Below are 14,525 nucleotides of genomic sequence, written 5' to 3'. Positions count from 1 at the left end.
AAGGTGCATCTTCCATCTTTCAATGGGTCAGTTGTATAGCTGATGGTCCTTAATGGGCCATCAAGCAGGCTAGGCAGTGCTGATGGCACCCAGGGTGATGGTGTCACCCAGAAGCATAGCACAAATTTGAAATACAGATAGTATAGAGCCAATAGTCGTAACTTTAAATACAAAAATGATACATGCATACAGATAGCATAATCATAACCACCAAATCATAACCTTTTCATAGACACCTTGACCTCCTTTGTACAAGATTTGGTGCTACTCTAGGATCTTGGTTGCAACAATGATCTATACCGTCACAGTTCATGTAAATAACGTCACATGGCTGTTCCTATTTTAATGTGTTGAGAACTAACATTCTTTCTGAGGTGAATTCACATGTTCTTAACCTGTCTTCTTCTTTCCTCAACAGGGAGAAAGGAAATGCTTAACGTTCTATTTTCCCAAATTCTTTATCGTTGGGCTTCTGTGGTTGGCCTGTGTTACATTAGGAATATGGCAAACGTAAGTAATTTCTCTTTGCACTAAGTATTAGTGAGAAAAAGCTGCTCAGGAAAGAGGAGGTGGTTTACAATTAGTGATGTCTGTCTTTTTTGATGTTTTAATTGTGATCCAGAAATTGAGCTACACCAGTTCTGTCAGATCTTCCCATTTTGTAAACTGAGACTAAATCTCTAATGGCTGCCCTAATAACACACAGCCAGTGCATAATGGCTCCCTACAATACATTCTCCAGTGTTTTGTTCAATTTAGAACAGGATTCCAAGTAGAATTTTTCCTCTTATATCAGTCCCTCTGACCACTGAATAATTTGTGTTGCTCTTTTCTGAATTCCTTCCAATTTGATAAGCTAACATAAAGATAGAAACATCCCGCTCCCAGACAACTACCCCACCATTTGAGTGATGTGGCTTTCTAAGGCACATTACCCACAATTGTGTCCCTCTTATATTTTGTTTTTTAAACGGTGGGGTGGTTAAGGTGGAAGGCTAGGCAGCTTCAGGAAAATGCTATTAAAATCAGAGACTGCCCTTCTGTCCTATAGGGATACGTACTTGATAATGAGTGAAGAGTCTGATCCTGCATTTTTTTCATTGCTCCAATCAAACTCCAATAAATCTGTGAAACCCAAGTTTTGTAGGAAATTACTATGTTTTAAAGTAGCCAAAAATAAACACAGAAAATGAATAAAGAATAGCTGAAAACCCAGAATCCCCACATAAATGACAAGTAAAATCAGTGGGTCAGATCCTCAGCTGGTATAAATCCATGTGTCTCAATTTAAAATCAGTATAACTACCAGTTTACACCAACTGAGGATCTGGCCCAGTATCCATAATCTCAGTAGAACAAGACTAGAATTCCAATAGTGACTTTCGTCAATGCATGTTTCTGGTTTAACCTGACACCATTAGAACTGTGATTACTTCCTGATCTTTGATCTTTTCTAGTGTTAATGAACTACATGATCCAACATACCAGTTCAGGGTTGACACAGGTAATTTTCAGGTAAGTTTGAATCAAACTTTTTTGACACTTCCATATGGATTTTGTACATCTACTCAGGTAAGATTGGGGAAGAGGTGTGTGAAGAGATCTGTCAGGTATTTAGTATTACATTATATTATATTCTTCAGGCTGAAATGTAACTATTTTTTTGCAGTAAAACTTTAAAGAACGCCAAGTGCTGAATGGAAGATCTGAAGACTGAAAATATATTTTCACTATTTTAAGGAAAATTGTTCAGATTTTTTGTTTGGCTAATGCAAATGTCTTTAAAATGGACTTGTGTGTTTTATAGACAGATGCTCCCTCCATTGCATATTCTGTACTAGAGACATGGAATGTTTCCTTTTGGACGAAGAGGCGTGTTTCTATAGGCCTACTGCACTATTAAGAAAGAAGGCCATAGTGTGAATGTTGAGCTGTCACCCCAGGGAAGACCATTTGGACTGTTTGCAATTGAGTAGTTTCTGGTTAGAAATCACCCAGGGCATCTTGGTTCTCATCAGAAATATATTCATTACCTTTCAGAGAGCCAAAAATGAGCTCCTTGTTAGGTCTCCTAGTTCTCCACACCTTCTATTCTCAGAACATTTGGCCTTCTCAGTAAATCTCCACTTTCCCTTCTGTAGGAGAAATCAGTTCTGTACAGCCTCCTGTTGCTTCTCAGAGCTGTGTGGCCATTTTAAAAAAACTTCTGAGATTTGAACCATTCAACTGAAAGAAGTGACCTTTGCTAATGAAACACCCTCTCCACCGTGCCACATCCCAAAATTGACACAACCACCACAGCCACTTTTGCTACAGACAAGGGAGTATCATGCTTCCTTCCTCTAGCCTAATTGCCCTGAACAAATGGATCATGCTTTTGGAGGTGGTGGTTTCTGTCTCTGGGATGGATTTGAAGGAAGAAAGAATAGGATAACTCTTGTTCAGTAAAACTATATTATATTTTTTTTCTATTACAGGGAATGAAAATCTTCTTCCTTGTGGTGGCAACTGTATATATCTTGTACCTTTTGTTCCTGATAGTGAGGGCGTGTTCAGAGCTTCGCAACATGCCTTATGTTGGTAAGCAGTACTTTCTTCGTGTTTCCTTCAAATGGGTTTCCCCCAAGGATGGCTAGATATTTGGGACAGGGGGTGTAAGCTCTCAAATGACTTACGATTGTTCTTAATCCTTCCAGATCTCAGATTAAAATTCTTGACTGCATTGACCTTTGTAGTTCTTGTCATTAGGTAAGACTTCTTTAAAGTACATATTCTCTGCATTGTAATATTTATAGCTTTGTAAAACTTTCTAAAAGAAAAACAGTTCTTGGCAATTAAATTATCAGTAAAATGATGCACCTTTAGAGCAGGTTATCCATTCACAACTTTCTCTGGGTTCATTCTTAAAAATGCCACTGCATCCAAACTATACTTTAAAATCTTGCACGCTACTGGCACTCACCAAATAATAAATTCCACCACTCAGTTCCGTAATCAATAGATCTTTGTGTCCTTATTTTTCCAAAAAATTCCTACTGATATCCCACTAGAGCAGTGCTGTGGATCTTGGAAAGTGCATGACCCTCTGTTTATAAAAAATAAAGAGCCTTTTTTAAAAGCAAATGCACTGACTCAGCTAGCACTGTGATGCACTGTTGCTGTCCAGGCAGACTGTCTGAGACAGATTTCATAATTTGTTTCTCAGAACAGTAGAGCTCAATAAGCTTGTGAGATGGTCACAAGGCTTTCATACTTTTTCTTTTGAAAGTCTGCCATTAAATTCTGTCTTCAGCCCAGGAAAACCAGTGGGGCACCAACAATGCCTGTTTTTAAGGGATGCAGGGAGTTTAGTTAACCTAGACTCTGGGGCAAATGGCCTCTATAAGAAGGGAAGGAGAAAGGGAAAGAACATTGATAACCCAAAATGAAGACATCCCACTCTGACCTGTTTAATGTCTTGAATCAATGAGGCCAAGAAGAGATTGGTGAACTGGCAGTGAAGCTCTTGGGTAAGTAGAATGATGAGTGACTAAAAACCTGCTCTGTATGCCTGCATTAAAAAGATACAATTGTGCTGAACATCTGGGAGAGTTGAGTAGTCTGTAAATGTTCAGACTTCTGCTGTGATTTGTGGAGTCCCACACCTGACTCTCCATGACATGAAAATGGTTTCCCCCTTTTGGAAAAAAATTAGATTGACTTATGTTGCTCTTTTATGGCAGCCTTAAAATGTTGCAAAAGGGGAATGTGTATAAGAGCCATAAACATATGGGATTGTTCCATTCAGCGAATGGGGTTGATGGTGTCATTATGAACGTTGTTTGAAAGCAAGGGGCTATTACTCTAAACTTAAGTGGTTTATCTAGAATATTCTTATCAAAGGGAAAACTGTTTCCATCTAGAACAGACTAAAGAAATGTGGTTTACAGCATCAACAACTAAGAGGATACTGAACCTGTTTTGGGACAGATTTGGTGTTAGACCTTGGAAAGAGATGGTATCCACTCTGATAAAATCTGAGGCAAGCCAACGGCTAAATATAGCTCACAGATTTCTATACTATTGCTTGTGGCTGCATTTATTTTCATCCTGGAGATGCAGCCCTCACCGGTGAGACGACCTGGTATGCATCAGTCTGTGAGGGTCGTCAGAACAAGATTGAGCATTTCATGTTGGGACTTGTAATATCCATGAGGCACACCTCCATATTAAAGATGGGGGCAGCTGCAATCTACTTCACTCTTTTGTAAATTAGGTAAAACCTTTGGGGTCCTGGCAAGCTGCCAACACAGCCCACATTGTGGTTGCCTCTGTAAATCACTTTTTTTCTAAAACAGTATTGTGGTCGCTGCCTATAACCGGGAGTGGTTTGCTAATCTGTCCTCTGGTGAGCACCTCTTGCTCTGTAACCTCCTTTCGTGAGGTATTTAGAGTGAACTGTCCACTACTGCCACCATCACATTGATCAGACTGTAGTTATAGACATGTATCTACCAGAGAGAAGTCCACCCTGCAGAGTTGTCTGTAAGGCAGCATTCACCTGTGGAGTTTCATGTGCTGAACATAAGAATGGCCATATTGCGTCAGACCAAAGGTCCACCTAGCCCAGTATCCTGGCTTCTGACAGTAGCCAATGCCAGGTGCCCCAGAGGGAATGAACAGGTAATCATCAAGTGATCCATCCCCTGTCACTTGTTCCCAGCTTCTGGAAAACAGAAGCTAGGGACACCATCCCTGCCCATCCTGGCTAATAGCCATTGATGGACCTATCCTCCATGAATGTATCTAGTTCTTTTTTGAATCCTGTTATAGTCTTGGCCTTCACAACATCCTCTGGCAAAGAGTTCCACAGGTTGACTGTGCGTTGTGTGAAGAAACACTTCCTTTTTGTTTGTTTTAAACCTGCTGCCTGTTGTTTTCATTTGGTGACCTCTATTTCTTGTGTTATAAGGAGGAGTAAATAACACTTCCTTATTTACTTTCCTCACACCAGTAATCATTTTATAGACCTCTATCATATCCCTGCTTAGTCGTCTCTTTTCTAAGCTGAAAAGTCCCAGTCTTATTAATCTCTCCTCATACGGAAGCTGTTCCATACCCCTAATCATTTTTGTTGCCTTTTTCTGAACCTTTTCCAATTCCAAGATATCTTTTTGAGATGGGGCGACCACATCTGTTCACAGTATTCAAGATGTGGGCGTACCATGGATTTATATAGAGGCAATATGGTATTTTCTGTCTTATCTATCCTTTTCTTAATGAATCCCAACATTCTGTTCGCTTTTTTGCCTGCCGCTGCATATTGAGTGGATGTTTTCAGAGAACTATCCACAATGAATCCAAGATAGCTTTCTTGAGTGGTAACAGCTAATTTAGACCCCATCATTTTATATGTATAGTTGGGATCCTGACAATGTGAAATTCAGAGGTTGGGGTGAGTTGCCAATGTTTTTTTCTAAACTAGTTTCTAATACGCACCTTCCATCAATGTAGGGTCAAATCACTGCTGACTTTCGTGGATTGTGCTTTATGGGAAACCCAGGAAAAAATAGGCTAAATTTTCCCATCCTTCAACTGACTGACTTCTAATTCAGAATGTTTGTTTTTTGAAATTAAGAGTGCGAAATCAATGTCTCTTAGAATAAGCAGCTGAATAGATTTGTCGCATTAGTCTAAGACAAGGTGCCATTTTTTCTTATAACTCTGTTCTTACCCCTCCCCCATTACCCACCTCATCAAATGTTGTTACAGTTCAGTGCATATAGCTACAGTGTCTGTCTTGTCTCCCACAGCATTGTTATACTTTATCTACGCTTTGGAGCACGAGTTCTACAGGACAACTTTGTAGCTGAGCTGTCAACTCATTATCAGAATTATATCCTTCCATTGTGGCTTCCAGTGATTTAGGAATATTGGTAAATTATTTCAGTTAAGTGAATGTATGGAGACGATGGCTCAGGAGTTGTGCCTTTCACCGCTAGAGCACCAGTTCAAATCCAGTCCGGGTTGGTAGTGACTGCAAATTGTTATTTTCTGATGGTTATTCATGTTGGCTGCCAAATTAATGTGTTGGTTTCAATCCAACTCTCTGAACAGCTGTCCATGTCACAAAATCCACAGCCATAATTGGCACTCTTGAATGTGCACGAAGACAGGACAAGTTTCTTTCCCATATATGTGTAGTAGGTTATCCCTTCAGAGCAGGGCCGAGTCATGTTGGAAGGACACTGTTGGGTAATTTACGTGGATGCTGCCTATGCTGACCATATTCTGTAGCTAGCAGATGTCTGCAAATTGGTATAGGTATTAAATTCACTTAAACAAAAGTATCATGGGCTGCATAATTGGAGGAGGCAGGAAGTAGTTCTGCAAACTGCCATCTTACATTTTCCAGTTCAGGGCTGAGTTTCCAATACAGAAGGAAAATATTATTGCAGGATCATGGTACAACTGGAGAGTGTTCACGCATATCTTGCTACAGTTCAGTCTTCTCTACACTGGCAGTTTTGGGGAAATCTCCCTTTGTTGTGGTACAGCTCCTCTGGTGTGGTGACAGCTGGAGTATTACTAAAGACTTGTCGCTAGCATGTTTACTACCGTGTTGTTTAGACCCATTCAGTGCAGGTCTAGATAACAGAGAGGGCATGTGGGGGCAAGGTTGAGTGGGGAAGGTGGAAGCAAAGCTAGTCTACTCTAGAGCTTCCACCAGTGGGAGATATTCCCAAAACTGCTGGTTTAGAAACAGCATTTGCACAGTACTAATTTGATAGTCAAGCAGTTGGCTCCATCTCATTCATTATAAAGTATAGTTTTTTAGATACACTAAATTTTACAGATGGGGAAGCCAATTTGCCAGATGTTGCCAGCTGGTCTCTCTCTGTATTGGAGCCAGGATTAGACTTTCTGGATCCGCAACTCAAATCACTAGAGTACAGTTCTCTCTAGATTCTGAAACTGGCTGTGGGACTGGAAGTGCCCAATATCCTCTAGAATATGACTACTGAACTTTTCTATAACTAGTGGGAACTCAGATAGAGAGCTTTAATGAGGTACCTTAAAAACAAGGGGAACAGCCCAACCATGTTTTAGTGTTCTATCTGATTGCAGTCACTCCTCCCTCCCACCCAGTTAACTTAATCTAAGACAATGCCAAACTAAACATCAGTGTCCCAAAACTTTAACAGTGCACAGTTAATACTCTTCATACTTTGGAAGTGCTGGGCAAAAGTCATCAAGCTTTCCCAAAAATGTTGTTGCGGGGAGAATCCTACCTAATGTTTGGTTTATTCAAAATTAATATGTACTTAGCTGTATTGTGTAATATCCTTGACTATTATTACCAGCAGAATTCTTATCATTCTATGGTTTACTCAACTTCTATCTCTACACTTTAGCCTTTGTGTATTCCCCGTCAAAGAATGCACTGTATGGTAAGTGACTTACTGTAAAATTTGCCAGATTGCTGCTGAGATCTGGCATGCCAATAGAGCTCATCAAATCTTCACATGTTGGCTGTTTCATTAACACTTTATTTTGTTCTGTGTATATGAGCAGCTTAAGGTGGCTTCAGATAGCCAGTAACGATAGAAACATGCATTGATCTAATCCATGGAAATTTTACATTTATTGTATGTGCCTCTTAATATTGTGTAGCTGTAGGATACTCAATAATAAATATGGCTACTGGATGTCTTCTGCTTTAACCATTGAATGCAAGTATGCTGGGCAGCTAGCATGTACTACATGCATGGGGAGGGCCTTATTTATTGGTGCAGAGCAGTTTCTCACTAAACTGATTTTGGCACTAAGATGAATGGAGCTGCTTCAGGAATCCCATACTTCCATTATAGGAAATGCAATTAGCTAGCTGGCTGGGAACAAATATTTGCATCTGTACCTGGGTTAGAAGAATTAAAAAGCATGCGGAAGGAATTGGATCTTGTGGCAAACCATTAGGGGCCAGATTTCACTCTGTAACTCTGCTGACTTCAGTGGAGTTGTCACCTTACACCAGGGATATACTTAGCCCTAAGACTTCACAGGCCTATGCCGGGAAACCTGGAGAGGTGGGATTGTAGACAGCCAGTGGAAAGAGAGTGTGCATCCTTCCATTCCAGCATGAAGTTACAGCAGTACCTTCCTCCTTCCTATGTGAAAGTGAAAAATATATGCCCTAAGTTATAACACCTTAGATAGGTATTAATGCCCAATTATTAGATTTCATTACTTTTGGAACTTTAGTCATAAATAAGGGAAAGGGACTGAAATGTCACACAAAATCTGCCTATACTTTTCAACCAGATTCTTTATTGACTAGTGTGTTCTAAAATACCAGGTATAAGTAATGTGGACAGGTGAAATTGTACCTGGGAAGAAATGATGCTAATACAATATAGAGACTATCCACTTCCTGGAGTTTTTAGACAAGAGTGTCAACTTCAGCTGTTATGAATGCTGACAATCTGTGAGACGGGGGTTGAAGAGTTTAAATCACAGATTCCAATCCCTTTCTTGCCAGGGTAAAACTCCAGGCTGAATCCCAGTTATAACTTCCTTGGAAACTGCAAAGTCTCTCCCTTCAGTTCTGGATAAAAGTCTAATCTAAAAGTTTGAAATCAGGAATGTAATTTTCTGGTTAAATGAAACCATGTCTATATTTTCCAGAGTCACAGTTGAAAGACAATCCTGCCTTTTCTATGCTGAATGATTCAGATGATGATGTGATTTATGGGTAAGTAACACAATTGTGAAAAATCTATTGGTGATTCAGGGGGTGTGGAGTTAATATAAAAAGTTTAAGGACCTGGTGGGTTGTTGTTAGTGAAAATCCAAACATTCTGACTACAGAATGGAAGACAACTGTAGCTTGAGTCTTCTATTTTGGGTCACTTTACTCCAAAATATAATTGTAATGAGGTTTCTTACTATCTTGGTTTCTTTTTTTCCTGTTGAAAAAGGGACTGCCATGACACTGATACTAAAAGATACATTTCCCTACTTGTAGGTGTGAGGACAATGGCAGGCTGCAGTAAGAGGATGTATGTGGATGGCAGGGTTTGGGAAGAGAATACACTGGCAGAAGGGAGTAGATGGGAAACGAGTGCTGGAGTCTGGTTAGCAGGATGCAGGTTGCAGTAGGAGGGAATAGATTGAGAGCTGGGCCATTCTTAAAATGGCCACTGCTGTAGGGCAGGACAATTGCTATTTTAGATACCCAATATTCATTAAAAATATTAATAATCAAATCCAATGCAATTGCCTGAGTTCAGATTCTGAACTTGACAGTAGTATTAGTATTTACATAGCAACTAGAGGCCCAGTCAGGGTCCCGTTGTGCTTGGTGCTGAACAAACACACAGTAGAAACAGTTCCTACCCTTGAGGGCTTACAGACTTTGTATAAATATAAAAATAAATAAATAAATAAATACAGAAAAAAAGCCACACAACAGGTAGGTGAAAGAGTGAGGACATGGTAACATGTTTCACGTAGATTAGTTATGTGCAGCTTGTAGTGATAGCTTTTTTGGCTTTGCTTTTGTGGGTGTTTAATTTTGATTAGTAGCAGCAGTCCTAGCTTGCCTCCTGATTAGCTGTTGTCTGCAGTCCCATATGTGTCACAGTAAAGACAAGTCTACACTTACAGTGGCATGTAAAGTAACACATTGCACACCCAGCTAGCACAGGTATAAGTAGCAGTGTAGATGGTGAGATGTGGCTTATGCAAGTAGAATGCCGTACATGCCAGAACCCCTATGGGGTATGTACCCTATACGGCTCTCTACGTGCCCAATGCCTTCCACATCTACACTTCTATTTTTAGCAGTGTCCCACTGCCTCCCCGCATTACGTGCTGCAGTGACGAAGCCTGTCATTCACTCTGGCATGTAGCTCCATGGGTTGTGCCTGTATTTTACATGCTGCTGCAAGTGTAGACAAGGCATAGACGCAAACCTTGAGGAAGAATTTGGAGACTAGGATTATGTATTGCTCACATCTCTTAACTGAAATGCATTCTTTTGGATTAGTGAATCCTTGTGAATGATGTACTTGTATCAGTTGTGAATTGATGGCCCAAATTATTGTAGAACTGGTTTAGTATCTTTTCTCTGTGTACATGAAATTAAGTAGCTGACCATTGTGTTCAGGATGTTTACAAATATCTGTTTGTTACCAGGAGTGACTATGAAGAAATGCCACTTCAGAATGGTCAAGCCATTAGAGCCAAGTACAAGGAAGAATCAGACAGTGATTGAGTTCATGTGGAGGAGACTTGCTTATGAAAATGAAAGTGATCTTGAGGTTTTTCCTAGATGACCACTTCCTTGACTTTCTTATGAGTCTGCTTTCAACTGAACACTATCTCCCTAGGAAGGACTTCCTATTTATTTCTGTTTACAGAGTTAAAACAAAACTGAAGGAAAAATGGAAATGCTTGAAAAGATTGTGGTGGAGGCTTCTAAGAAACCAAATTCATTCTTTACACTAGGTTTAGAAAATGTCACATACAGGATTTCTGTGGAGAACAGACTGCTAAAATAATGAGGCTTTCAGAGTCTGGTTCCAACTAAGAGTGTCTCCGAGTATATGCTGATTTAAAATTGCTTCCTTGATGTCTGTTTTTAGAGGATTAGGTACAGCACATCATCTTCACTCCTGATGCAGCTTGTGTTAGCTATTGTGTACAGTGTCCACTGGTGATGGTGCCTCTTTCTTCTTCCCTTCCTGACCCTGCCCATCTGAGTTGGAGGTACGAAATGGCAGGTATTTCCATTGATTTCTGAGAAACCACAAGCTTTATTGCTTCTGCAAAGGGGCAGCATTCAGCTCTGTAATTGACTGGAGTTCATAAAATGGAAGTTTGCCAAATATCTACAGTTATGAATGTGAGACAGGTACAAATATTCCAGTTCTGTTGAGGCCAAAATTTATAAACAGAATACTATATTATAATCAGCAGTGCAAAATAATTTGCAAGGGTTTCTCTTAGAATGATCAAAACAAAATAAGACAAAAATAAGTTAAAACATCTAGTTTAAATATTTTAAACTGTTGCAAACCTTGGTGGGGAAATCCATCTGTGGTGGGGGCAGAGGAGGGAGAAAATTGGTACATTTCCTACAAAGAGTACAATATACAATGTAATATTTTTAACACACACATTCTTTTAATTGCTAGATCCTTTCCTAAATTAGGATTTTTCATGCAATCTTCTCATAGCTGTTTTAAAAAAAAGTTTATATTATAAGAACAATCACTTTTGATGACATGTTGAACAAATGTACAAAAGTGTGTTCTTCAGCATGTTCTATAGATAGCTCAACCTCTTCATCTTTAGACACACCTAAATAGCTATACTTAAAATGCCTGCTGCTTACAAGTATCTTTTTTACTGTCCCTTTTCAGGCTATGCTAGAACAGTGTGCTAAACAACTTCAGAGTATTTACTGGAATATTGCTCATCATGATATTTAAATGGGTGTTTCAATTTCCCTACCATAGTATAGCTTTGTTTTTAAAGGGAGGCTGTCAATTTCTATTAACTTTTTTTTTAAAGTTTAGTATTTTCAGGTATGCCATCTATCCCTGGAGTCTTTCTGTGGGTTTTTCTGTGGTTTCACAATCACCATTTTCTTACTGTTTCATACAGCAACAGGGAAGAGAAATACCCAAACTAACAAATGAGAAACTGACAGCATATAGAGAACAAACAGTGATTTTGATCTATATGCAAAGACCTGCCTACACTAGGGAATTGAACTGGTTTAATCATAAAACTTCACTGTGTCCACAATGAACATGCTGAATTGCATTGGGAACCACTGCAGGTTTGTCTTACATTCATATTAGAACTGTCCTAAACCACTTCATCTGCAATAACCTCTGGGTATCTGTTTCACAGTTCAGGAGCAATGCATTCTGGGAGACTTGACCAGGGTGCTATAGGAGGACTAGTTGAACTACTACAGCTGGTCTGTATTCTCAATGGCATTTAAAATGGTTCTGACAAAACTAGCGTTTAGTTCTGCTGAAAGCAAGTGGAATACAAAATATATTTTGCATGCTTGTGTAAACCATTTTGTGGCTTACACAAATTTAACAAACATACTAGGAAGTTGAAATGATATCTAGCACAGTAAATGTCTTCCGTGTAGACCAAAGCCAAGAGAAGGCCAAACTATTGTCATGTGCACAAAGTAAAAAAATAGAACAAACAGATTTCCCCTTAGTATGGTAGGTGTTACAAGTAACAATATGTGGAAAAATTCTGAGAGGGTTAAATTGTCTTTGTAAACTGCAGTAGGTGTTGCACCTTTAACAACTCTTTTAGCTAACTTAGCCTTTTTTTAATACACGGTTGTGTTTTTAGATGCTTTTTTAATCCAATGGAAAAACAGACTGGCTTCTCTTTTTCTAAAACAAGAAAGCAAGAATAATCCAGTGCTTGCTTGTACTTGAGTTTGACTTTGTAAAGTCAAGCTCAGGATCCAATCACTGATACTCCCTGTACACCCAAAATTTCCATGGACTTTCATGAGAGTCGGGGGTGGGAGGTGGTGACACAAGGATCAGGCCTTTATGTTTATGCAGATTTTTACTTGTGCATTCAAAGCTTTTTGGCACTTTAATACTATTTTATTCCTGTTAAGTCATTTTTTGATTTGCTAAAATATTTTTCCATGTAGGATATTTGATTTTTACTAATGCTGCTTACTATAATCCAGGATGCTTGTGATACAGTATATTAAGTCTGACTTTATTAAATGTTTTTTTATTCCATTAACTACAGAAAACATTTTTTAAAAATTCAACTTCAAGAAATCATGGTATTTAGAATTTGTGAAGTTTTCCTAGGCTGGTTTTTGTGCCTTTATTATTCTTTGTTTTGTTATTACATTGCTTGTTAGAGGAACAAAAATAGGAATAGGATGGGGAAATGTGTACTTTAAAAAACAGTTATTTATCTTGCTAATGAATTATTTTGTAGAAATCCTGCATTGAATTGCCTTTCCCCATGCATAGAGCCCTGCACAGATACAAAATTTGTATCCACATCCACCCCGCAAAAATGATCTGTGGATATCCACACCAGCAGATATAAAGTGGGTATCTGCAGATTTGCAGGGCTCTAGAAATAAAATATGGATCCACATCCATCCTCGATCTGCAAAAAATTATCCACACATGTAGATATCTGCGGATATAAAGCAGGATCTGTGGATTTGCTGGGCTCTACTCCTGCATACGGTATTTTATACTCAAAAAATTTTACATTGTAACTTAGCAAGTTTGGCTAAAGCAGCACAGCATTAACTTCACTACCTACCTAGTAAATAGGCAGAAGCAATAAAGCTGTCTCCCTGGTAAGAGATCACATATTTCATGCCTTGTGGCAATGAATATTGAAAACTACCCAAAGATACAATTTGGAACCAAAGATTACTCTGAGGAATTCTCTTGGGGCAACAAGATGAAAACACCTTCTCACAAAATATTTACAATCCATGTGTCTCTATGCAGTGTGTTGTGCTATTATGACCCAATAATCAAACGAAAGGTGTCTACATAAGAAATTCACTTGGCTAGCTGTATATTTTCCATATGGCCAGCGGAAAAGTCAATAAGGGAAATATATTTTGTAAAGCTGAATTTTTTTTCTTCCCAAGAACCACAGTTAGGTCAAAGTGCACTTGTGCTGGACTGTTAAAACACAACTAATAAAAACAGTGGGGTGGATTCCTTTCCCCCTCCCTCATTTCAAGCTTTCATGTAATAATTCCAGATTAAACCTTTTCAAGAATGATTAGAACATAGGAAAATGAGTAATGTATACAAAATACATGCACAATATACTGGATTATGGAAAAAGAGTTGCTTCCTCTTTGTCCAACGCTGAGGATTTTACTTGTAAAAATCTTTCTTGTGCACTATGTGGAAGCCAAATACCACTGGCCCTGGTGTTCAGGGCCGGCTCCAGACCCCAGCGCGGCAAGCACGCGCGTGGGGCGGCCGTTTCCCGGGGGGGCGGCAGATTGGGCCAGCGGACCTGCCGCAGTCATGCCTGCAGGAGGTCCACCGGAGCCCCGGGAGGACCGGACCTGCCGCAGGCATGACTGCGGAGGGGGCGCTCGTCCCGCGGCTCGGCTGGACCTCCTGCAGGCACGCCTGCGGCAGCTCAAGCGGAGCCGCCGGACCTGCGAACCGTCCGCAGCTGCGGAAGGTCCAGCCGAGCCACGCGACCAGTGGACCCTCTGCAGTCATGCCCGCGGGAGGTCCGCTGTTCCCGCGGCGCCTCCCGCGCATGACTGCTTGGGGCGGCCAAAAAGGTAGAGCCGCCCCTGCTGGTGTTACCTGCTCAGTTTAGGGCACCCCATCTATACCCTATGAAGGGCTCAAGGTATGACCCAGTCAGTTTAGGCACCCCCACCCTTTCCCTTCTGAGGGCTCAGGGTGTAAGGCACCTACCCTTACCCACAGGGCTCAGGAAGAAACCTGGTCAAATTGAGTAAGAGCCCTTTCCCTCAG

The 14,525-nt window shown here is 40.1% G+C and overlaps 1 protein-coding gene across 6 annotated transcripts in view; it reads left to right on the top strand.

Annotated features, from left to right (window-relative positions):
* Window positions 1-14,084, top strand: part of TMEM181 (transmembrane protein 181) — a 58,138-nt gene extending 44,054 nt beyond the window's left edge. For all 6 annotated transcript variants that reach the window (XM_039531035.1, XM_039531039.1, XM_039531038.1 and 3 more), the window contains 8 exons: window positions 419-510; window positions 1,458-1,515; window positions 2,478-2,580; window positions 2,697-2,748; window positions 5,793-5,875; window positions 7,341-7,430; window positions 8,665-8,731; window positions 10,177-14,084. In XM_039531035.1, the coding sequence (XP_039386969.1) occupies window positions 419-510; window positions 1,458-1,515; window positions 2,478-2,580; window positions 2,697-2,748; window positions 5,793-5,875; window positions 7,341-7,430; window positions 8,665-8,731; window positions 10,177-10,255 (624 nt within the window). In that variant the 3' untranslated portion in view covers window positions 10,256-14,084. The remainder of the gene's footprint in view (window positions 1-418; window positions 511-1,457; window positions 1,516-2,477; window positions 2,581-2,696; window positions 2,749-5,792; window positions 5,876-7,340; window positions 7,431-8,664; window positions 8,732-10,176) is intronic.
* Window positions 14,085-14,525: the final 441 nt, after the last annotated feature.

Source organism: Mauremys reevesii, linkage group 3 (assembly GCF_016161935.1).
Source record: "Mauremys reevesii isolate NIE-2019 linkage group 3, ASM1616193v1, whole genome shotgun sequence".
Taxonomy (NCBI): domain Eukaryota; kingdom Metazoa; phylum Chordata; order Testudines; family Geoemydidae; genus Mauremys; species Mauremys reevesii.
The sequence above is the reverse complement of the archived record's forward strand: the minus strand, read 5'-3'. Positions and strand labels throughout refer to the sequence as shown.